The 23,780-nt window shown below is 42.8% G+C and overlaps 1 protein-coding gene across 1 annotated transcript in view; it reads left to right on the top strand.

Moving 5' to 3' along the window:
- The window catches only part of FASN (fatty acid synthase), a 162,333-nt gene that overhangs the window by 67,664 nt on the left and 70,889 nt on the right, over positions 1-23,780 (top strand). The window contains exons 10-15 of the mRNA XM_063961239.1: positions 318-505; positions 775-964; positions 15,944-16,038; positions 16,190-16,324; positions 17,724-17,927; positions 20,210-20,325. Of these exons, the coding sequence (XP_063817309.1) occupies positions 318-505; positions 775-964; positions 15,944-16,038; positions 16,190-16,324; positions 17,724-17,927; positions 20,210-20,325 (928 nt within the window). The remainder of the gene's footprint in view (positions 1-317; positions 506-774; positions 965-15,943; positions 16,039-16,189; positions 16,325-17,723; positions 17,928-20,209; positions 20,326-23,780) is intronic.

The raw sequence follows: 23,780 nt of genomic DNA, 5'->3' as shown, positions 1-23,780 counted from the left end.
CTGACCATTCGGGGGCAGGTTGGGGGCTGAAATGATGAACATTTAACAAAATGGGGTGTCAATGAACCTTTTGTAGGCGTGCCAAGGCAAGTGCCTTTGTCATCCAATGCTAATGCCACCCCGATGGCGATCCCATGGTGCATCTTCGGACCGTCTTAGAGAAAAAGTTTGCGCCTTTATAATGAAGATGCCTCCTGAGGCTTTTGCACAGTATCGCACCGCATTACCATCCACCTCTGGATCAGACCCAGAATCCCTAGAGATATAAAGGTCCTTTAATCAATAGGATAATCTTATCTATATTTTGCCTTTTGCAGGAATGGGAACACAATGGAAAGGGATGGGACATAGTCTTATGAACCTAGATGCCTTCCGTGAGTCCATTATGCGGTCTGATGAAGCATTAAAAGGAACTGGACTAAAAGTGTCAGACCTTCTGCTCCATGCTGATGACAGCACCTTTGAGGACACTGTACATGCATTTGTTGGGCTTGCTGCTATTCAGGTAGGGTCTTTATTTGTCACCCACTTCATGTCTTACAAAGTTACATTTATATCAGTACAGTGTATATGACAAAGCAGAAATATTGTCACTTATATCTCCTACTAATATAGAAACCATGGAGTCATTTTTCCAGAAACAAAATCACATCTTGTAATTAGTTCCTTAGTGTCTGTGCCGTCAGAAGCTTTCTGCCTGAGATAGTCTGATCACCCTACTCAGAACAGATTCCTCTGTGTGTCTGATGAATGGAACTTCACACTGTCTTACAGATTGCCCAGATTGATATGCTGAAAGCAATGAAACTGGAACCTGATGGCATTGTTGGGCACTCAGTTGGAGAATTAGCCTGTGGTTATGCAGATGACTCCCTCAGCCATGCTGAAGCCATCCTTGCCGCTTACTGGAGAGGTCGATGTATCAAAGAGGCAAAGCTTCCGCCAGGTGGAATGGCTGCAGTTGGTATGTTCAGACAACATTGTTGTGTAACCTAATAATTAATGCTGGCAAAATAGAGCTATAGATGTGTCTGTCTCTTGTAATTACCATACTCTCACCTGTAGCACAGTTGCAGCTCCCACTCTTACTAAGAAACACAAACAAACGTTGCTGTTTAACCAGTTTCCTGGTAGTCTCCTTTCCTAAAGCGTGCATGTTGTCTTAGAACCTTACCTAACCCTTCTCATGGTTTCTGAGAGACTATCCCACTGGATGTCTCTCTCAATAGAGCTTCTTAGGCCCAGTGAAAACCCATGTCACACACTGATGAGTCCACATTATGGCTTATAGAGTCTATCCGTAGGTGCTAAATCTCTCGCCACTGGTCATTGTCTTGTTCTGAATAGATGCTTGGTAAAACATTGACCATGCGCTACTATGTACAGCAAACTAATTTTCCCAGAAGTAAGTTTTACAAAAATGAGTTGGTCATTTCTTGTAAAGCAAAATACTGTAGTATTCTATATGTACAGTACATGATAATAAACATCCATAAATACTATAGATGTAACAAAACAAAGGCCAAAAACTAAAATTGTTACTGGAGATGGCATTTCATGGGGTTATTTAGCTCTATCCACCGACAGTTCAGCTACTAATATTAGGGGTCATTCCGAGTTGTTCGCGCGTTGCCGATTTTCGCTATGCTGCGATTTGTTGCAAATTGCGCATGCGCAAGGCACGCAGGGCAAATGTGCTTAGTTATTTAACTGAAAACTTAGCAGTTTTGCTGTGGATCCTGCGGCGCTTTTCAGTTGCACTGCTGATCTGTGAATGATTGACAGGAAAGGGGCGTTTCTGGGAGGTAACTGAGCGTTTTCCGGGAGTGTGCTAGGGAAAACGTGGGAGTGTCTGGAGAAATAATTGAGTGGCTGGCCGAACGCGGGGCGTGTTTGTGACGTCAAACCAGGAACTAAACGGACTGAGCTGATCGCAATCTGTGAGTAGGTCTGGAGCTACTCAGAAACTGCAAAGAATTATTTATTAGCAATTCTGCTAATCTTTCGTTCTGATAAAGCTGAATATTTATCGTGTATATAACCCTTTATGAGGTCTAAGAAAACTGTACGCTATCTACGTAAGAAGTACCGTAAGGGTACGCAAGTTGCGTATCGATCGCTTAGCCGTGATCGAGACGCTCAGGCGTCACGTTCACTCACGGCCAAGTGATCACAGGCAGGCAGACTATTGGCTGTTGACTATCGTAATGAATCGCTATAGCGTAGCGGCGCTCGGGACCACGAGGAGATCACCAGCGATGCAGACCTCACAACGTTAAACCTTTATATCTATACCTTTAGCAATGAAATACACAGCAAACCTTAATGTAGAGACAAAGTGTAAGTGCAACCTTGTGTAACCTGATTAACTACAAAGCTGCTTGAGCGTCACCGATGCTCAGGGAATATTTAACACTAAAAAGAATACACAGATACCTGGGCTTAGGGTCCGAAACCTATTATATGTATTATGACTATTATACTTGCAAAAAGAATCACAGTACAAAGCATACACTACAATATAACATAAACCAACTAACCAGATAACTACACAGGAAATACAATACAATACAATTCAAGTCTAATCAAGGAAAAATACGAGAGAAAGAGAAGAGAGGGAGAGAGAGAAATGGCTCACAGTAAGACAATGATTACGGAGAAAACTTACGCACAAGGGGAAACGTTCGCATGCGCCTCGATATCCAGCTCCCGATTATCAGCAATGAGAACCGTTGAAGAGAGTGAAGTTGGATATGGTCGGCCTGCTATTTATGCCCCACACACAATACAATTCAATGGTCCCTACAATCTCATTGTTCATTGGACACAGGAATTCGGCTCTGCATTATAACAAAAGGTCATAGGTTGATTCATACAGGTGGGCTGTGACTGTTTCCAACTGTTCAGGTGGGTGGGATACTGGGTTTCCCGCCGCATGATTAAGTAAGAACAAATAATAGTAAATGGACATAAACTTCTTATGTCCATAACTATTCGCACGAGCGATTAATCCGCTCCAAACCAACACCGGAATATTGCTATTTAAATACTCTTCCGATGGGTACCAAACACCACTGTATTACTCCTCTCTGACCCTTCGTATCAAACAAAGAGGGATTCCTCTGTTCATAAACATTCTATATTAACCAAACTTTCAGAATCTATCAAAGGGACCATGATCTACAAAATACATTATTAGTGAAAATATGTAATGATTGAGTCGCACGCTACGATCGCATAAACTCTACCGTAAATACGCATACCATGCACCAGCGGGTGCACGCAACAGCGGGTATGCGCCTTCACGGGAGAGCGCACGCATGCGCAGCGCGGACCAGTGTGAGGTGCAAATATGGCAGTGTGTATAGAGATATTTTTCTGACTTTGACAGTCCACCCTTTGGCAGTCAATAATAACTGCCACCTTTTAAAACATTTCAAAAGGAGAAAAATATATGTCAGGGGTTAATTCATTTCCATGGTTGGGTGAGGGAGGAGAGAGGAGTAGGTGTGAAGAGGGTATGACCTAGTGTGATAGCAGAAGCATGTGTGTATGAGTCCATGTTTGGGGGGTCATGTATCATCGTGCCGTACGTGTTGTAAATCAAGCTTCGAGGTATTGCGAAGTATACATTTGAATTCCTTCTTATCCCGTGGTACGGGTCTGTGGATGGGCTGTCAAACTTTACCGAGCTCTTTTCGGATTTTGAACAAAATGGGGAGCACATTTTAGTTGATGATACATGAATGGGGGAATATGTGATTGCTGATATCTGTGCCTGTATTCCCTATACTATGTGTGTCATTACCTGAGGGTTGTAGAAATGAAGAAAAGACATAATTACGGTAAATGCGGTGGTATTCTATGTCAGGTTAATGTACATCTGTCGGTTGAAGTTTTGTTCGGTATCAGTTGAAAGTCGTCTTCTTTGCGCTGTTTTGCTCATTAGGCGTGAGCAATAAGCTTTGTCAATGCCATTAGATTTACAAAAAATGTTGGGCTAGCGTAATTTTAAGAATTCTAGGGAAACTGGGGATCCATGGCAAAGTTCATCAAGTGTCCATATCTCAAGTGGTCAAAACTTCTTCTTTGATCTATCCGTGGTCTGTATAGCGTCTCGTCAACTTCCTCGTCCAAGTGGGTCTTTTTATCTTGGAGAAAAGCAGAAAAACAGGTGAAAGAAACGGACCGTAGAAATCGCATTTTCATCACATCATTGTTTCTATCATTGGGTCATAAATCAAATCCAGGTTAATTACAGTTTCCTCACTCCTCAAACTCATCACTCTGGTACTTTGTTTGCACCTCATTAAAGCCTGCCCGCATCTAAATATCAATCCAATCGATATAACGACACCTAAGATACATAGTAGAAACTTCCCAACATCCATTATGACTCCTTGAGCCCAGTCTCCCAAACCGGAGAACCAATTTCGCGGGTTCAACCATGACACCCAACCAGTCAGCTCATTACCTACAGCAGCAAGAGTGAGATTGTGTTTTCGGCGAAATTCCCACTTTAATTGGAGAATATCGTCCATCTTTTGGTCTATGACCTCTACCGGATCCTCGGTGCTATTCGTGATATACGTGCAACACTTCACGCCGTACTGTGTTGCCAATGTAACACAATATCCGCCTGTCACTGCTGTGAGGTAATTAAGAACCATTCTATGCTGTACCAGTTCTGTTTTATAAGCTTGAAGTTCTCTTCCAGTATATCTAAACGTGTCATCATACATTTCAGTGATATTATCTAACAAATTGGCGAGTGCGGAAATGTATCTATAATTCATCACTCCTCGAGCGGTGCGAGTGAAATCTAACGCCACCAGAACCTGAATCCCGGTGGATTCATGGATCAGATCAGAGGCCGGATGCTCTAACCTTTCTGACAGTTGTCTTTTAACGAGGTGCTCGTAATGAGTGTGAGTATAAGGAGCTTGGGCACCACGGTGTATGTCTTTCATTTTGTCATGTGTTACAGTCATTACTTCAGGCAATACTTTTCCAATATAACACAATCCTTCCGAGTTTGGGGCAAGCCACTTGTACGCCTTTCTCCCGCATATGAAATATGCATCATCGGGGAGAACATATGGGACGGAGAAAGACATTACCATATTACACACCTTCCAGGTGAAATCTCCTAGCCCTAATTCTTCCATCTGCTTAATGCACGTATAAGGTTGTACGATATGTGCACAGTATCCTGGTGATACTTCTCCAACTCTAGTAATCCTATTTCCTAAGGTGTACCTATACCGGAAAGATTTTCCTCTACTGGCTATGTGGCGTACAAGCTCTGTATCTGTAGGCATTCTATCTGCTCTATGCGAAAAGGTCATGGTGTGGTTACTCCATGACACTTCCCAATTTCCCGGCTTTCTGGGATTGGAGATGTTGAAACATAATAGGGACCTATCCACGTGGTATTGGTGGAGCTTCAAACTAGGAGGGCTGGAGATATTAAACCTCCGGTCCACCGGTCTCCCACCATTTAACTCAAGTACCTCCCCTATCGTTAAAGGAAATGGTACTAGTCCTGATTTGCTATGACCTTGAGGTACTTGAGAGCATACCCAACAATCTGTTTTGTTTAACACATTACCCACTAAGGAGTGATAGTCACTCAATGGATGCCGGTCCATATGGATATTAAAACTGGATTGGCATTTCTTAATGCACCCATCTTCAATGACATTGTTACAGAGCCTACAGATACAGTTTTCCTCAGCTAACAATCCGTCACAATTTCTTCTATGATCAATGCTATCGGATCGTTTTCTGATACTCGCCTTTGCTTGTTGGTTAGGTTGATCTTGGAAAACTACGCCTCCATCTTTATCATCAGAACTCATTCCAGAACCTCTATCGACCTCCATGGTACTCTCGCCGGAACAGACTGCTCTGGTCAACATCATGGTCAACAGGAAAATCCGGATCACAGTCTCTTGGGGCAAGTCCATCTTATAGGAGGAAACGGAGAAGAATGAGAAGGAGGAAAAAAAAAATTTGAGGGAGAGGGGATGGGAAGTGGAGGAAAACAATAAAAGGGAGTGGGAAGTCGACAACAGCTCTCGGTCTTCAAGGCTCAGGTGCCGCCTCAGTCCTCCTGGAACAGACACTCCAGTGATACAACCTCTACCGTCTGTTCCTTATCACGGGACTTCTCTGGATCAGCAACCTTCTTGCAGTGGGATGAATGGACCCAAGTCTCTCTCTCAGCAACTTTCAATGCTGTAGTGCTAGTCAATAAGACCTGGTATGGTCCTTCCCATCTGTCAATAAGGCAACCTGAGCGTAGAAAATTTCGTATCATTACATAATCCCCAGGTTCAATGTCATGACAATTACTATCAGGTAGATCAGGAATCACCAACTTTAGATTATCATTTTGATTCCTTAACTGTTTACTCATGTTAATCAAGTACTTTACAGTTACTTCATTGTTACATTTCAAATCATCCTGAGGGTTAATCATGACATGCGGTTGTCGACCAAATAAGATTTCAAAGGGGGACAGATTAAGAGGGGACCTGGGAGTGGTTCTGATACTGTACAATACAATGGGTAAAGCTTCTGGCCATGTCAATCCTGTCTCTGCCATCACTTTACTCAATTTATTTTTAATAGTGCTGTTCACTCTTTCGACCTTCGCACTCGCCTGTGGACGGTACGGAGTGTGCAGCTTGCTATCAATTCCCATCAACTTACACATTCCTTGAAAGACATCACCTGTAAAATGGGTACCCCTATCACTTTCGATTATTCTAGGGATACCATATCTACATACAAATTCCTGCACAATTTTCTTAGCTGTAAACATAGCGGTATTTGTAGCTGCAGGAAATGCTTCGACCCAATTCGAGAAAACATCTATACAGACAAGTACATATTTCAAATTCCGACAAGGGGGTAATTGAATGAAGTCAATTTGTATTACCTGGAAAGGGCCGCCGGCAGGTGGGATATGGGATGGTTCTGTAGGTATTGCCTTTCCAATATTCTTTCTCAGACAGGTAAGGCATGACATTGCTCTTTTACTCGCATGAGAGGAGAATCCTGGGGCGCACCAATATGCTCTTACCAATTTGCACATTCCCTCCTTGCCTAGATGAGTCAGCCCGTGAGCTGCTTCAGCCAGACATGGAAGATATGCTCTGGGGGCCACTGGTTTACCATGTCCATCCGTCCAGAGTCCTGAGGACTCTTGGCCACATCCCTTTGCCTTCCAGACTGCCTTTTCCTGTGTGGAACACAAATTTTGCATTTCACACAACTTCTGTGTGTTAATGGTATTAAATACCATTAATTGTGTGGTGTCTGTCTGTATGGGGGTAGCAGCTGCTAACTTAGCAGCTTCGTCTGCTCGGCTGTTACCAAGTGATACTGGGTCTTGGCTATATGTGTGTGCTTTACATTTGATAACAGCCACTCTGTCGGGTTCCTGTATCGCTGTTAGAAGCCTTTTTATGTGAGCTGCATGCGCTACCGGTGTACCAGCTGCCGTCATGAAATTTCTGAGGCGCCATAGGGCTCCGAAATCATGGACTACCCCGAATGCGTATCTAGAATCGGTGTAGATATTGGCTGACTTACCCTTAGCCAATTCACATGCTCTGGTTAGGGCGACCAGTTCAGCAACCTGGGCTGAGTGAGGTGGGCCTAGTGGTTCCGCTTCTATGGTGTCTTGGTCATCTACGACTGCGTATCCAGTACACAAGTCTCCCGAGTCTGACTGTCTGTGACAACTACCGTCCGTGTAGAACGTGAGTTCTGCATCTTCCAGTGGGTTGTCACTGATGTCAGGCCTTGCGGTAAAATTTTGGGTCAAATATTCCATACAATCATGTGTATCTTCCTTTGTATTAAATCCTCCTTCCCCATCACTCTCACCTTCCACCCTTTGTGCCTGACCAGGCACACCTGGGAGATATGTTGCAGGATTTAATGCACTGCATCTCCTTATGGTGATGTTTACGGGGGCCATTAGTGCTAATTCCCATCTTGTAAACCTCGCTGATGAGACGTGTCTGGTTTGGGCAGAATTCAATAAGGCTGATACCGCATGTGGCGTATGGATTGTGAGGTTGTGGCCTAGCACGACATCTTCGCTTTTTGTCACTAGCAATGCTATCGCAGCAACGCTTCGCAAGCATGTGGGGAGGGATCGCGCTACCGTATCTAGCTGAGCGCTGTAGTATGCAACTGGCCTGCTGGCATCACCGTGTTTTTGGGTTAGTACGCCTGCCGCGCAACCAGCACTTTCTGTTCCGTATAGTTCAAAGGGTTTCCCATAGTCTGGCATACCTAGTGCTGGTGCCTGCGTTAGGCACTGTTTGAGTCTCTCAAATGCTGTTTCGGACTCGTCTGTATGCGAAATCCTATCAGGTTTGTTTGAGGAGACCATTTCCTGCAAAGGTAACGCCAAAATGGAAAACCCTGGGATCCAATTACGGCAATACCCACACATTCCTAAAAACGTTCTGATCTGTTGCTGGGTTTGTGGCAGGGTCATGTCTCTAATTGCTTGGATTCTATCAGCGGTCAGGTGTCTCAGTCCTTGTGTTAGACAGTGTCCCAAATATTTTACCTTAGTTTGGCATAATTGCAACTTGTCTTTGGACACCTTGTGTCCGGTGTCTGAAAGATGAAACAGGAGCTGTTTCGTATCCTTCAGAGATGCTTCCAGTGAATCTGAACACAGTAATAAATCGTCCACATACTGTATCAATACTGATCCACTGTCTGGTTGGAAAGACTGTAAACAATCATGCAAAGCCTGGGAAAATATACTTGGACTATCTATGAAACCTTGGGGTAGTCGAGTCCACGTGTATTGGACTCCTCTGTATGTGAATGCAAACAAATATTGGCTGTCAGGGTGCAGAGGTACCGAAAAGAAAGCGGAGCAGAGGTCAATAACAGTGAAAAATTTGGCAGTGGGAGGGATCTGCATTAGGATGACAGCTGGATTTGGCACTACGGGGAACTGACTCTCAACTATTTTGTTAATCCCCCTTAGATCCTGCACTAGCCTGTAACCCCTCCCCCCACTCTTTTTAACAGGGAAGATGGGACTATTGGCAGTGCTGGACGTTCTTACCAGAATGCCCTGTTGTAGCAAGCGCTCTATTACTGGGTAAACTCCTAACTCCACCTCTGGCTTCAGAGGATACTGTGGGATTTTTGGAGCTATCCTACCATCTTTTACTTGTACAACTACTGGAGCTACGTTTGCCATTAATCCAGTGTCCTGTCCGTCTTTTGTCCAAAGTGACTCTGGTATCTGAGATGTCATCTCTTCTACTTGGGATGGATTCCTATTTGTCATAATGGTATGTGACATTAATTTTGATGGGGAGTCTAACATGTCTCGCACTTCCTGAGCGTGATTCTCAGGTATGTCCAAGAATACACCTTCAGGAGTACAATAAATGACGCACCCCATTTTACACAGTAAGTCTCTTCCCAGGAGATTGGTTGGTGCCGATGCAGCCAGCAAAAAGGAATGCTTGGTATGCAAAGGCCCTATTGTAATCTCGGCTGGTTTGCTAACAGGGTAGTGCTGGACTACTCCTGTTACTCCCATGGCTGGAATTGTCCTACCAGTGGTTCTCATGCCCACTGTTGAATTTATCACTGACTTGGCCGCCCCTGTGTCTACAAGAAAGTTTAAAGTTTTACCAGCTACATTAATTGCGACCTCGGGTTCACTTTCAAGGTTGGCAATCAATTTCACTGGCTGCAGATTACAGGTATGGCCACACCCCTATTGGGTATGGTGACCGGCCTGTATCCCGCTGGCAGCAACTACTTGTGAGGGAGTTAGCTGGGAACTACCAGAGGCATGCCAGTCTCTGTTCGGGGGATATCTTTTTGTTTCCCCTGTATGTGGCTCATAACTCCGTTTCTGCGGACCTTGCTCCCAATGTCGTGTGTCGTGTCGTTGTCTAGGGGGTTGGTATGATCTTTGCGAATTTTTCGCTCTACAGTCTCGTGCATAGTGTCCCTGTCTTTGACAAGAATAACATGTTACCATAGTTGACTTACCCACAGGGTTGGATGGTACATACGCAGGCTGCTTTGTGGTCAGGGCCTGTATACTTACTGACATTAGCTTATCGCTCTGCGACTCCCTGTGTCTGGTGATGTTTCGGTCGTGATCAATAGCAGCCTCTCTCAAAGTGGACACTGACAGACCTCGCCAACATGGTTGCGTGGTCTGTACCCTTGCCTTTAATGTTTCCTTCAAACCATCCATTAGTACAGATACTGCTACTTCTCGATGGTTTGGATTTGTCCTAATGTCCTCTATACCAGTGTACTTTGCTATTTCTAATAGTGCCCGGTGAAAATATTCTGCAGCTGTTTCTGACTCTTTTTGTTTAATGGAAAATATTTTGTTCCATTTAACAACTGCTGGGAAATGCTCCTTTAACTGTAAGTTTATCCTTTTTACGTTATCTTTGTTGTACACATCTGTAAGAGGTACATCCAGATCTAGTCCACAATCAGCTAAAAATTGAGCTGAGTCGACATTGGAGGGTAAACAAGCTCTTAGCAATATCTGCCAATCTTTATTATTGGGCTCTAAAGTGTTTCCTAAGTCTGTGATGTATTTTTGGCTGGCAACTAAATCTTTTCTAGGGTCAGGGAATTCAGACACTATGGTCCTTAATTCCATTCGGGAAAATGGGCTGTACATGGCAATGTTCCTTATGGGAGTGGCTCCTGATACATCTGTTTTCCCATTGGGAACTGCTATTACCCTAACAGGAGTAATTCTAACAACCTCATTCTGTGTAGATTCTACAGCTTGTGGTGAAATTGTTTCAGTATAATGCATGGTGCCGTACTTACCAGTCGATACGACCTCACCTATCCCTCCGCTAGGGGCCTTTACTAATCTCGTGGGTGTTGCTGTGCCTACTGTGGTCTCTGCTATGGTGGCTGCTAGAGAGAGCGCTGAAATCGTTGTCGCTTCGTCCTCTTGATCACACTCCTGAGGAAAGTTTAAAACAGGGTACAACTTGCACGGGTTAATACTTGCATGGGTTAATGGGTTAACATTATCATTAACATTTACACAGTTACTAAGTGATTTTGTGTTACACCTTAGTGCGTCTTTCTCCGTAATCAACTTCTCTCCTGATATATATGGTGGCGGCGGGGCCGTGGCAATCAGTTTTCTGTTAGAGCCAGATCCTGCCGCCTGAGCCAAACCTCTCTGTATCTCACCTTCCTGTTGCCACAACTGTAAATAATCATAATGCTGAACTCGTCTCTTTGTTGATTTTATGAGACATATCCTCCTCCTTAAATTTTGTAACACCTCTGGGCTGAAGCTACCTATTCTTGGGAATTTCTCCCGGTCTTGTACCGTCATTCTCTCCCATTCATCACATAAAACCTCTGTGTGACTTCCATATTTCTCACACATGATATACCTGGCCGACCCAATTGGTCGGACCACTGAATCAACCCGAACCGAGGTTGATCGCCCCCTACCTGAACAACTGGCCCCCATAACTCTGCAGGCGTTGCTTGCTCTACCTCTGATCTCTATATCAAGGTCTTCAGCGAACCCTTACAGAAAACCAGATTGTTCACAATAGGCTGACGGTGGCGGTTTACCGAGTACCCCACTCACTCGCCCACGCCGACCAATGCGACCTGATCACACCGATATGGTGCTGGCGCACTCGACCCAGGGCACCTATAAAAACCGTTGTTTACTGGAACATGCGAGGGTTATCCGCAGAACACTTACTCTTTCCAGTAAAGGTGAGGTTGTCAGATAGTTCCTGAGTGACCAGCGAACTTCCCTTCTTGAAAAATAAAAAATTACACAAATCACGTCAGAATGTACAAATAGCGTTTGTGACCCCTTTACTCTAATGGTACTAGGTCAGATTACTAACTACTGTACACAATTACGTGCGGTCCAGTCGTTCAGTACACAAACAACTAAGCTTGTGTACGGAAAGACCAATGGAATCGAAACTTACGACTGCGAATTCCTTCAGCCAGAGCTTGTACGGCCTATATGGGTCTTGCACCAACCCTTCTTTTGGTGTTGTGCCTCTGAACTGTATAGCGGACTTCCCTGTTTACTGTACCTGGACCTGCTGGTCTACTATGACCTCCTGGTCTTGTTCTGTACGACCTCCTGGTCTGACCTCCTGGTCTTGTTCTATACTGGTCCGCTATACTCTAATGCTCAAATATTATGTTTAACCAAGGATGCCTCCCTAGCCACCGTGCACGTCACTTACACGCGTGTACCTCACGAGTACTCGACTTTTCTTGTGGTTCAACCTTTAAGTTATATAAACTTATGTAATACAAAAACACTCACTCATCACATGTACACTTTTGCTTCTATTTCTATTTCTGCGCAGAAATTTTTCTTTAGCCCAGCTGTGTTACCAATTAGAAGCAGGATCTGTTAATTTAAATTTCGGATTTCCAAAAATAGACTTGCGTTATTTATCGCCTGTGGCGCTATTTACCGCTTTGCGTTACTTATCGCGTTGCGTTAAAAATCAACTTATCGTGACTTGAGCTACGTGGGCGTAACCGGACGCTCCGTTGCGTAATGTACGCTGCGTGCGTCTGCCTTTGGATTGCGTACACAAGTCTTTTGTTAGGGACACGTGTACGCAAAGCAAAGATCCACCGTAACACAATTTATATTTTTATCAATGTAGATGATCCTTGATCATCTACCACACAACACACTGACTTCGCCTTATCTCCCAGGCAAAACTGTGTGTTTGTCTATCTTTTAACTATATTACCTTTACTCTTAAACTATGAAATAACAGCAAATCTTTTTTTAGCACTTTTTTTTTTTCAACTATAAAACTGGCAGACAGGAGAGTGATATACGAAAATGAAAAAGAAATGCAGATATATATGTGTGCGTGCGTGTGTACGCAAGACAGAAAAATACAGTTTTAAAAGACACTAGCGTTTTGTTCTTACCTCCGGTTCCCGGATTCCTTCAGCACTCTTTTATCTAAGCGAAGCAGACGCTTATCCCGTCAGCACTACGAGACAACCTCCCGCCCTTTGCTGAGGGATAATGTCTGCTGATCTACCTAGTGCAGATATGTGAAGGACAGGACGAGCCGCCAATTGATAAAGCTGAATATTTATCGTGTATATAACCCTTTATGAGGTCTAAGAAAACTGTACGCTATCTACGTAAGAAGTACCGTAAGGGTACGCAAGTTGCGTATCGATCGCTTAGCCGTGATCGAGACGCTCAGGCGTCACGTTCACTCACGGCCAAGTGATCACAGGCAGGCAGACTATTGGCTGTTGACTATCGTAATGAATCGCTATAGCGTAGCGGCGCTCGGGACCACGAGGAGATCACCAGCGATGCAGACGCTCACAACGTTAAACCTTTATATCTATACCTTTAGCAATGAAATACACAGCAAACCTTAATGTAGAGACAAAGTGTAAGTGCAACCTTGTGTAACCTGATTAACTACAAAGCTGCTTGAGCGTCACCGATGCTCAGGGAATATTTAACACTAAAAAGAATACACAGATACCTGGGCTTAGGGTCCGAAACCTATTATATGTATTATGACTATTATACTTGCAAAAAGAATCACAGTACAAAGCATACACTACAATATAACATAAACCAACTAACCAGATAACTACACAGGAAATACAATACAATACAATTCAAGTCTAATCAAGGAAAAATACGAGAGAAAGAGAAGAGAGGGAGAGAGAGAAATGGCTCACAGTAAGACAATGATTACGGAGAAAACTTACGCACAAGGGGAAACGTTCGCATGCGCCTCGATATCCAGCTCCCGATTATCAGCAATGAGAACCGTTGAAGAGAGTGAAGTTGGATATGGTCGGCCTGCTATTTATGCCCCACACACAATACAATTCAATGGTCCCTACAATCTCATTGTTCATTGGACACAGGAATTCGGCTCTGCATTATAACAAAAGGTCATAGGTTGATTCATACAGGTGGGCTGTGACTGTTTCCAACTGTTCAGGTGGGTGGGATACTGGGTTTCCCGCCGCATGATTAAGTAAGAACAAATAATAGTAAATGGACATAAACTTCTTATGTCCATAACTATTCGCACGAGCGATTAATCCGCTCCAAACCAACACCGGAATATTGCTATTTAAATACTCTTCCGATGGGTACCAAACACCACTGTATTACTCCTATCTGACCCTTCGTATCAAACAAAGAGGGATTCCTCTGTTCATAAACATTCTATATTAACCAAACTTTCAGAATCTATCAAAGGGACCATGATCTACAAAATACATTATTAGTGAAAATATGTAATGATTGAGTCGCACGCTACGATCGCATAAACTCTACCGTAAATACGCATACCATGCACCAGCGGGTGCACGCAACAGCGGGTATGCGCCTTCACGGGAGAGCGCACGCATGCGCAGCGCGGACCAGTGTGAGGTGCAAATATGGCAGTGTGTATAGAGATATTTTTCTGACTTTGACAGTTCGCTATTCTGCTAAGCTAAAATACACTCCCAGAGGGCGGCGGCCTAGCGTGTGCAATGCTGCTAAAAGCAACTAGCGAGCGAACAACTCGGAATGAGGTCCATTGATCCATGGTATGCAATGATTCCTGGATGTACTCATGTTCCTTTACTCTACAACGGGTACATCCTGTTTGGTGCTCACTTTTACAGCATTGGTGACTGGTTATAACCTATATGGAAATGCATTTAATAATATTCTGTAGTCATAGATGAGTTCCTGTGACATTTGACAGAACATCAGTAATAATAGATGTAATATACATATTTTAGTTATTGGAACATCAATTAGTGGTATTTACAAAACAAAACAAAAACAAAATCATTTCTGCTATAAACATGGTGAGTGCCCCTTACCAGGGCTGATCTGCAAAACATAAAAGTTCATAGTTTCCCTGATTCTGAAAAAAAGGATCTTTCATGTAAAAATCAATAAATACTTTTTGATGAGAATATTACAGGCATTGGGGACATACTGTAGGGCCGGATGTAATACCGCCTGAGTTCAGAGGCCCTGCGGAATGCCGGCCAAACTCTGACATTTTTTTTAAAGTGGCAGTTATTTACTAGGCATGGTTTTGCCTTGCAAGTGATTGCCCCTGAGTTTGGCCGGCAACCTGCAGCTTCGGCAATGTCGGACAGCATTACATGTGATCTACTTACTCAATCAAAGCATTTAATGGTTTATTTAGTGATGCGTCTAAAGCAAGTCTTTTTGTTTATTCTATTTTATATTGTTTTAAACCCAAAACTTAGGGCCCGATTCAGACCTGATCGCTGTGCTGCAAATTTTGCTGTCCTGCGATCAGATAGTCACTGCCCAAGGGGGAGTGTAAATTCGCCCGTGCAAGTGTGCGATCGCATGTGTACGCCGTGCAAAACTGTCCTTCAGTCAGCGGACAGTTGCAAATCCGTTCGCCACTCACTCACCATCTAATGGTTTTTCCACTGTGTGCAGTGTGTGCGCAGCCCAGGACTTACTCCTACAGTGCGATGAGAACAGGGTGATCGTCAGCTGACGTCACTCACCCTCCCAGAAAATGCTTAGGAACGCCTGCGTATTCCCTGACACTCCCAGAAAAAGGTCAGTTACCACCCAAAAAATGTCTTCTTCCTGTGAATGGCTGTGCGGTTGAAAGTTTTGCACCAGCTTGTCGCTGTTTGGCGACGCATGTGTGCATTGCGGTGCATACGCATGTGCAGTCAAACGATAATCGCCCACTGTGTGAAAGCACACAGCAGCGATCAGGTCTGAATCGGGCCCTTAGTTCTGATATCTTTTAGCAATCATTGCATAAATATTCACATTGCTCCTTTTAGCTATATAGTTGTGGCATGTGCCAGCAGATAAATATTCCATGTTTGCTCTTGGCAGGGTTGACTTGGGAGGAATGCAAAATTCAGTGCCCACAGGGTGTGGTACCTGCCTGCCATAACTCAGAGGACACGGTCACCATATCGGGTCCCCAGGTAACAGTTCTGTGTTATGCTATTAGTCAGTGACTAATCACTGGCAGCCAGTGTTGGCCTGTGGGAGAATGTACAGCTTGAGACATTGCTGCTCAACTCTTTGCTGTTATAGCATTCCATTGACGAGTGTCCTTATTTTCCTGTGTCTTAGGATTCTGTGCGAGACTTTGTTGCAAAACTGAAGCAGGATGGGGTATTTGCCAAAGAGGTGCAGAGTGCGGGGGTGGCCTTTCACTCATATTACATGGCATCTATTGCACCATCCCTTCTCAGTGCCCTGAAAAAAGTAAGTGAGGATGTTCCTGGTCATTATTGTTTTTTAAATTAGCTATTTTTATTTATTCTCGAGTCTTCTGCAATATATTTCGTCACATTAGAGTTTATTTTCTTGTCAAAGTCGGGTATGTAACTTAAAAAAAAGCTCCCCATCCTGAACCAATTAAATCTGAGGGATAGGAACATGACTTACCTAAATAAAAACCACTATCACCTGTTATCTAGAGAATCGGATCTCAAACTCCATCAAATCTGTATCAAGTATGTCTTTTATGTCTTCAATGGAACTCAGTTTTCAGCTTGGGTGTCATGTTCTCCTGTATCTTTCATAGCCTATAAGAGCTAATCTATTGTGCTAGTCTGTAGTCTAGCACTAAGCACACTCGCTTCTTTCAACTCCCCTTCCCCCCTCCCCCACTCGCTCCCACTCAGAGGCTATAGATAAAGGGTTTTTACTAATGAGTTTTAGCTATTTTAAATTGGTTGCATATGATAAATGGTGCTCCAGCCATTTTGCAAACACTTGACAGTTAGGAGCTGATTGGCTGTAGCACCATTAATCATACGCAATGGGCGATATGTAATGGACTCCGAGTCCGGCAGCTGTGCGGGATGCCGGCCGAACTCTGACGTTTTTTTTAAGGGGCAATCATGTACAAGGCATAGTTTAGCCTTGTACATGATTGCCCCTTTAAAAAAATATCAGAGTTTGGCCGGCATCCCGCACAGGCAACGGACTCGGAGTTCATTACATCCCGCCCAACAAGTTTAAAATAGCTAAAACTCATTGATAAATAGGCCCTAAAGAGCCATAAACCATAAAGCTTACATATGGCATTACAGATCTGGTCCACCCTCAGGATTAACCTCACAATTTGGATGTACATTTTAAAGTAAGGGTATCACTCCTGATATCAGGGTTGCTAAAATTATTGTTCACCAGTCATTCTTGAGATAACTTAGCTTGCATATATATTTAGTGGTGTATTTAATAGATGTCGGATCCTTTCCGACGAAAAAGGATCCGACAGGATTTGGCCGTTCCCGACAATGCCAATCCGACTTTTTTTAAAGTCGGATTGACATAGTCGGAAACGGGGCTAAAATCTGTCGGATTTGGCCGCGTTTCCGACAAAACACGAAAGCACGTCGATCGGTGGAATAGCCGCGGATCCACGTGTTTTCCGACAAGTCGGAATTCCCAACTTGTCGGAAAAACGGAGGGAGGATTGAATAGGTCAGAACACCTTTCCGACCTAAAAAAGTCGGAAACTGCCATCTTTCCGACAAAACGGAAGTTTCCAATTGCAATTGAATACACCCCATAATGTGCATTTACAAATATTTACTATTTCATAATTTCTTTTATGAGTTTTACTGTCTTATTTCTTGTTAATATTGTTTCCCAGGTTATTACTATTCCAAAACGGCGTTCTCATCGTTGGATCAGTACGTCTATCCCTGAGTCTCAGTGGCAGAGTGACCTTGCTCAGTTCTCATCAGCCGAGTACCACGTGAATAATTTAGTCAGTCCAGTCTTATTCCAGGAAGGCTTACAGAGCATCCCCGAAAATGCTGTAGTGGTGGAAATTGCCCCCCATGCCCTTCTTCAGGTAAATTCCTATGAAGATTGTGGGGAAAACATTGGCTGTTTTTTTTTTTTTTTTTTTTAATGTAGATTGCAAACTGCCACACATCAAATACAGTTCTCTGAGCCAAACTGCATGCACAGTGCGGAAGTGTGTAGGTGACATTCAGTTTTAGAGCAGACCATTGGTTTTCACACATAAACCTCCAACCGCACATAAATAACTCAGAATTCCCTCTGTAAAACATCTTGATTCTGTTTCTTTCTTCTGAAAGATTTAAGAATTCGAAAGCGTTATTTGGCAGCTTAATTGACATGCGCCATATATAATAATATGCACAGACACAGGCAATTATAAAAAAAACAAACAAACAAACATTTGTTTACATCAAATAAAGTATTTTCCTATTATCCATTGTTTTTATCAGTTTCTATTACTTGAGTTGTACTCAGTTTAAATCTATCAGGAGGATTCAGTTTGTGTTCTTGTGGAGCAAGATGTAATTTGCAATACAAAAGCTACTGTAAAAAACAAAACAATCCCTCTGCTGAAAACAGTATGCGCACTAAAAAAATTACATTTCTTAACATTAAAATGCATTATGCTTACTATATTAGCTATAATATTCACAGTTATTCACTTCACCATTATTATTTAGTGCCTCATTAGTATGTTTTCTGCAGGAGAATTAAAAAATAAAACTACTAAGGTACATATACTGTAGGGCCATAACTATGGGTAGTTGAGTGTTTCTGCTGGCCAAGGTGCATTGCCTAGGTAGAAGCACCGTCACTGCCCCATGACACCTGTATTTGGCATGCATGGAACCCTGCAGCCTAGAGAGCCACCGTCTGGAGTGTACTTACCACTGCAGATGCTCAGGTTCTCCCTGGGGAGTCTGGATCATTTTTGATTACTCAGCTTCCCCCAGGTCCTGGCAGCAAGCCGGCACAGAACAGCCCACAATGTCCTTAGCTGCTCCATCACCCCGCGACCTTCATTACGATGACACAGTGTCGCGTGTTCAGGGGCACAGGGCACATTTTCCCCCTGCCAATGACCATATTTGTACATATTTGTTAAAATAAATCCCGGGGCCTGAGTTAAAAAAAAGTTGGGAGTACATCTATTGATCCCCTATCCCCTACTCATCAATAGCAATCCTTTGTTCTCACATAGGGGCAGATTTATTAAGCTCGGTGATTTGATAAAGTGGAAGGTGACAACGCACCAGCCAGTCAGCGCCTGTCATTTTTCAAACCCATCCTGTAACATGGAAGTTAGGAGCTGATTGGCTGGTACTTTATCACCTTTCCCTTTGTCACTTCACCAGGCTTAATAAATCTACCCCATAGTGTATTACATACTGTAGCTTCGCCGCTCCTGTCTCAAAGCAAAACACATATGTCCATCCCATATACAGTAAATCTGGGCCCCACCCCTGTTACTTTAAAGTTTCTCTAAGTTGTTAACCCTTGTTAAACTGAATCTATATATCTATAAAGAACTACATTGCTTCTGGCACTCTCAGTAATCTTGCCACTGTTGCTTTTCTCATTATTATAATATATAAGTAAACATGGAATGAGGCGGCACTGATAAACAGCTCAGCTAGATCCAGCTTTTCAGTGTTATTGTGTACTTTCATAAGTGATACAGTACATATATAAACACTTAAATAAACCTTGTGGCACAAATTAAAGGTGTGATTTAGCATGTTGCAGCTAAATTAAAATAATATTCTTCTGTATCAGTAAAGAATAAAATGTACTGTATAGAAAAAACTACTTAGAATGATGCCTGTACTGTTATGTAAACTAGATTTAACAGATGAGAAAAAGGCTGAAAGAAATTCTAAGCACATAAGAGATGAGGCAACAGTGACATCTACTGGCTGATAAAAAGTACTAGCTTTATTTTACACAAGTCAGTGGTTCCCAAACTTTCTTGAATTATGGCTAGTGATAAATGTGGAAAAAATATTAAAGTAAGTAAACTGTGCCGATCTGTCATCCTTAGGTTCAGTTATGTGGTGGTGTACAGTTGTCCACACATTTTATGATTGGCAGCCACTAGCACTGGCTAGTTTGATTAGGTACTGGACCACTAACCCGAGGCACCCCTGCAAGAGCCTCGCGACACCCCAGGGTGCCTATGCACACAGTTTGGGAACCACTGTTTTAAGTGCATGAATACTATTGTTTCTCGGTTTATAGGTTTTAATGCTTTTAATCAATATATATAGAAGTATTTTAGTACTGATTTTCAATCTTAAGCTACAATGTTCTATATCCTAATTTTTACAGGCAATCTTGAGGAGAAGTTTGAAACCAACCAACACAATCCTCCCATTAATGAAAAAAGGACATAGTAACAATCTAGAGTTTTTTCTTGCAAACATTGGAAAAGTCTACTTGAATGGGTATGAAACATTGTTGCTAATTATTATACATTTTTACTACAGATGTTTTTGGTTTTATGTTTTTAGAGCTAAGTACAAAGTTTTTCATAAGATATTTATAAGGGAAGTGTTTTCCTTTGATAAAGCCTAATATTTATCTTACTTAAAACCCTCTAAAAGGTGAAAGAACACAGTACGCTATTGGCGTATGGTATACCGTAAGGGTACGCACGTTGCGTAACAATCGCTTAGCCGTAGTCGAGACGCTCGGGCGTCACGTTCGCTCACGGCCAAGAGATCACAGGCAGGCACGCTATAGGCTGCCGACTAACGTAATGATATACTACTAGCGTAGCGGACGCTTGGGACCACGAGGAGATCACAAGCGGCGCTGATGCTCTCAATGTTAAACCTTTATAACTATACCGTAAACAATGTATTTATGCAATAAACCTTGGTGCAGTGATAGGGTGTAAATGTAACACAGTGTAACCTTATTAACTTGGAAACTGTACGAGCGTCTCCGACGCTCTGAGAATACTTAGAAATATAATAAATACACAGATACCGGTATTAGGTTCTAACACCTTATATGAACGTTCTATTTGCAAAAGAATAATACAATACAAGTCATACACTACCAAAATAACATTGACTACCTAACCAGAAAACTACACATGAGATACAAATAACAGTACAATAATACTTAAGAGAGAGAGAGAGAAAGAGAAGAGAGAGAGAGAGAGAGAGAGAGAGAGAGAGAGAGAGAGAGAGATATGGCTCACAATAACAATAAAGGCAATATGGTTGCGGAGAAACTTACGCTCAAGGGAAACAATCGCATGCGCCTCTGGATATCCAGCTCCCGATTATCAGTGGTGAGAACCGTTGAAGAGAATAGAGAGCTGGCCCAGAGTGGCTTGTCCTTTTATACCCTACACATAATACAGTACAATGGTCCCTATATTCTTATTGTTCATTGGACACAGGAATTCGTCTTCGCATTATAACAAAAGGTCATAGGTTGATTCATACAGGTGGGCTGTGACTATTTCCAACTGCTCAGGTGGGTGGGAAACTAGGTTTCCCGCCGCATGGATAATAAAGTGCAAATAATAGTAAATGTCCATAAACTTCTTATGTCCATAACTATACGCACGAGCGATTAATCTGCTTCAAACCAACACCGGAATATTGCTAATTAAATACTCTTCCGATGGATACTAAACACCACTGTATAACCCCTGTCTGACCCTTCGTATCAAACAAAGAGGGATCTCTTTGTCTATGAACATGCTACATTAACTAAACTTTCAGATTCTATCAAAGGGACCATAATCTACAAAATACATTATATAGTTAAAATATGTTACGAACGAGTCGCCCGCTAGACGCACATAAACTTTACCGTAAATGCGCACACCGTGCGCCTGCGGGTGCACGCAATAGCGAGTATGCGCACGCACGGGAGAGCTCATGCACTCGCAGCGGGGACACGCATGAGGTGCAAATATGGCAATGTGTAGCGTGATATTTTTCTGACTTTGACAGTCCACCCTTTGGCAGTCATCAATAACTGCCACTTTCTTTAACATTTCAAAAAGAGAAAAATATATGTCATGTATAAATACATTTCTATGATTGGGTAGGGGAGGAGAGGAGAAGGTAGGAAAAGGGTATGACCTAGTGAGATAGCAGAAGCATGTGTGTATGAATCCATGTTTGGGGGGTCATGTATCATCGTGCCGTACGTGTTTTAAATCAAGCTTCGAGGTATTGCGAAGTATACATTTGAATTCCTTCTTATCCCGTGGTACGGGTCTGTGGATGGGCTGTCAAACTTTACCGAGCTCTCTTCGGCTTTTGGTTACAACAAAATGGGGGAGCACATTTTAGTTGATGATACATGAATGGGGGAATATGTGAGTGCTGATATCTGTGCCTTTATTCCCTATCGACTATGTGTGTCATTACCTGAAGGTTGTAGAGATGAAGATAAAGAACACTTATGGTAAATGCATTGATATTCTATGTGAGGTTAATATACATTTGTTGATTGAAGTCTTGTCTGAAGTCTTGTCTGAAGTACATGTTGACTGTAGTCTCTTTGTGCTTTTGCTAATAAACGTAAGCAAAGCTTTATCAATGTCCATAGACTTACAAAAAGTGTTGGGCTAGCGTAAAATTAAAAGTACTAGGGACATGGGGGTCTATGGCATAGTCCATCTGATGTCTGTGTACAAGGTTGTCAAACTTCTTCTTTGGTCCATCTGTTGTCTGTATACCGGGTCATCAAATTCCTCTTCCATGCGGGTCTTTTTACCTTGGTGAGATACAAAGGAGAAACAGGTGAAAGAAACGGACCGTAGAATCACATTTTCATCACAACAGTGTCTCTATCGTTGGGTCGTAAATCACATCAGTCGTTGTTATTACAGTATCTTCACTCCTTAAACTCATCACTCGGGCGCTACGTTTACACTTCGTTAAAGCCTGAACGCATCTAAATATCAAGCCAATCGATATGACAACACCCAAGATACATAGAAGAAACTTCCCTACATCCATTATAACTCCTTGAGCCCATTCTCCTAAACCGGAGAACCAATTTCGCGGGTTCAACCATGACACCCAACTGGTCAGCTCATTACCCACAGCAGCAAGGGTGAGATTGTGTCTCCTGCGGAATTCCCACTTTAATTGGAGAATGTCGTCCATCTTTTGGTCTTTGACCTCGACCGGGTCCTCGGTGCTATTCGTAATATAAGTGCAGCATTTTACGCCGTACTGCGTTGCTAGGGTGACACAATACCCACCCGTCACAGCTGTGAGATAATTGAGAATCATCCTATGCTGAACCAGTTCTGTTTTATAAGCTTGGAGCTCCCTTCCAGTATACCTGAATGTGTCATCATACTTTTCAGTGATATTGTCTAGTAAATTTGCAAGCGCAGAGATATATTTATAATTTATCACTCCTCTTGCGGTGCGAGTGATATCTAACGCCATTAAGAATTGAATCCCGGTGGATTCACTGATCAGGTCAGAGGCCGGATGCTCTGTTCTTTCTATCAGGTGCCTTTTAACTACGTGCTCGTAATGGGTGTGAGTATAAGGAGCTTGGGCACTGCGGTGAATATCTTTCATTTTGGTATGCGATACAGTCATTACTTCAGGCAGTACTTTTCCAATACAACATAACCCTTCTGAGTTTGGGGCAAGCCACTTATACGCCTTCCTCCCGCATATGAAATATGCATCATCGGGGAGAACATATAGGACGGAGTAGGACATAACCATATTACACATTTTCCATATGAAATCTCCTAACCCTAATTCTCCCATCTGTTTAATACACGTATCAGTTTGTATGATATGTGCACAGTATCCTGGTGATACCTCTCCAACTCTCATGGTCCTACTTCCTAGGGTATACCTATATCGGAAATATTTTCCACTACCGGCTATGTGGCGTA

Source organism: Pseudophryne corroboree, chromosome 3 (genome assembly GCF_028390025.1).
Source record: "Pseudophryne corroboree isolate aPseCor3 chromosome 3, aPseCor3.hap2, whole genome shotgun sequence".
Taxonomy (NCBI): Eukaryota; Metazoa; Chordata; class Amphibia; order Anura; family Myobatrachidae; genus Pseudophryne; species Pseudophryne corroboree.
This window is presented reverse-complemented; position numbering and strand designations above follow the sequence as displayed.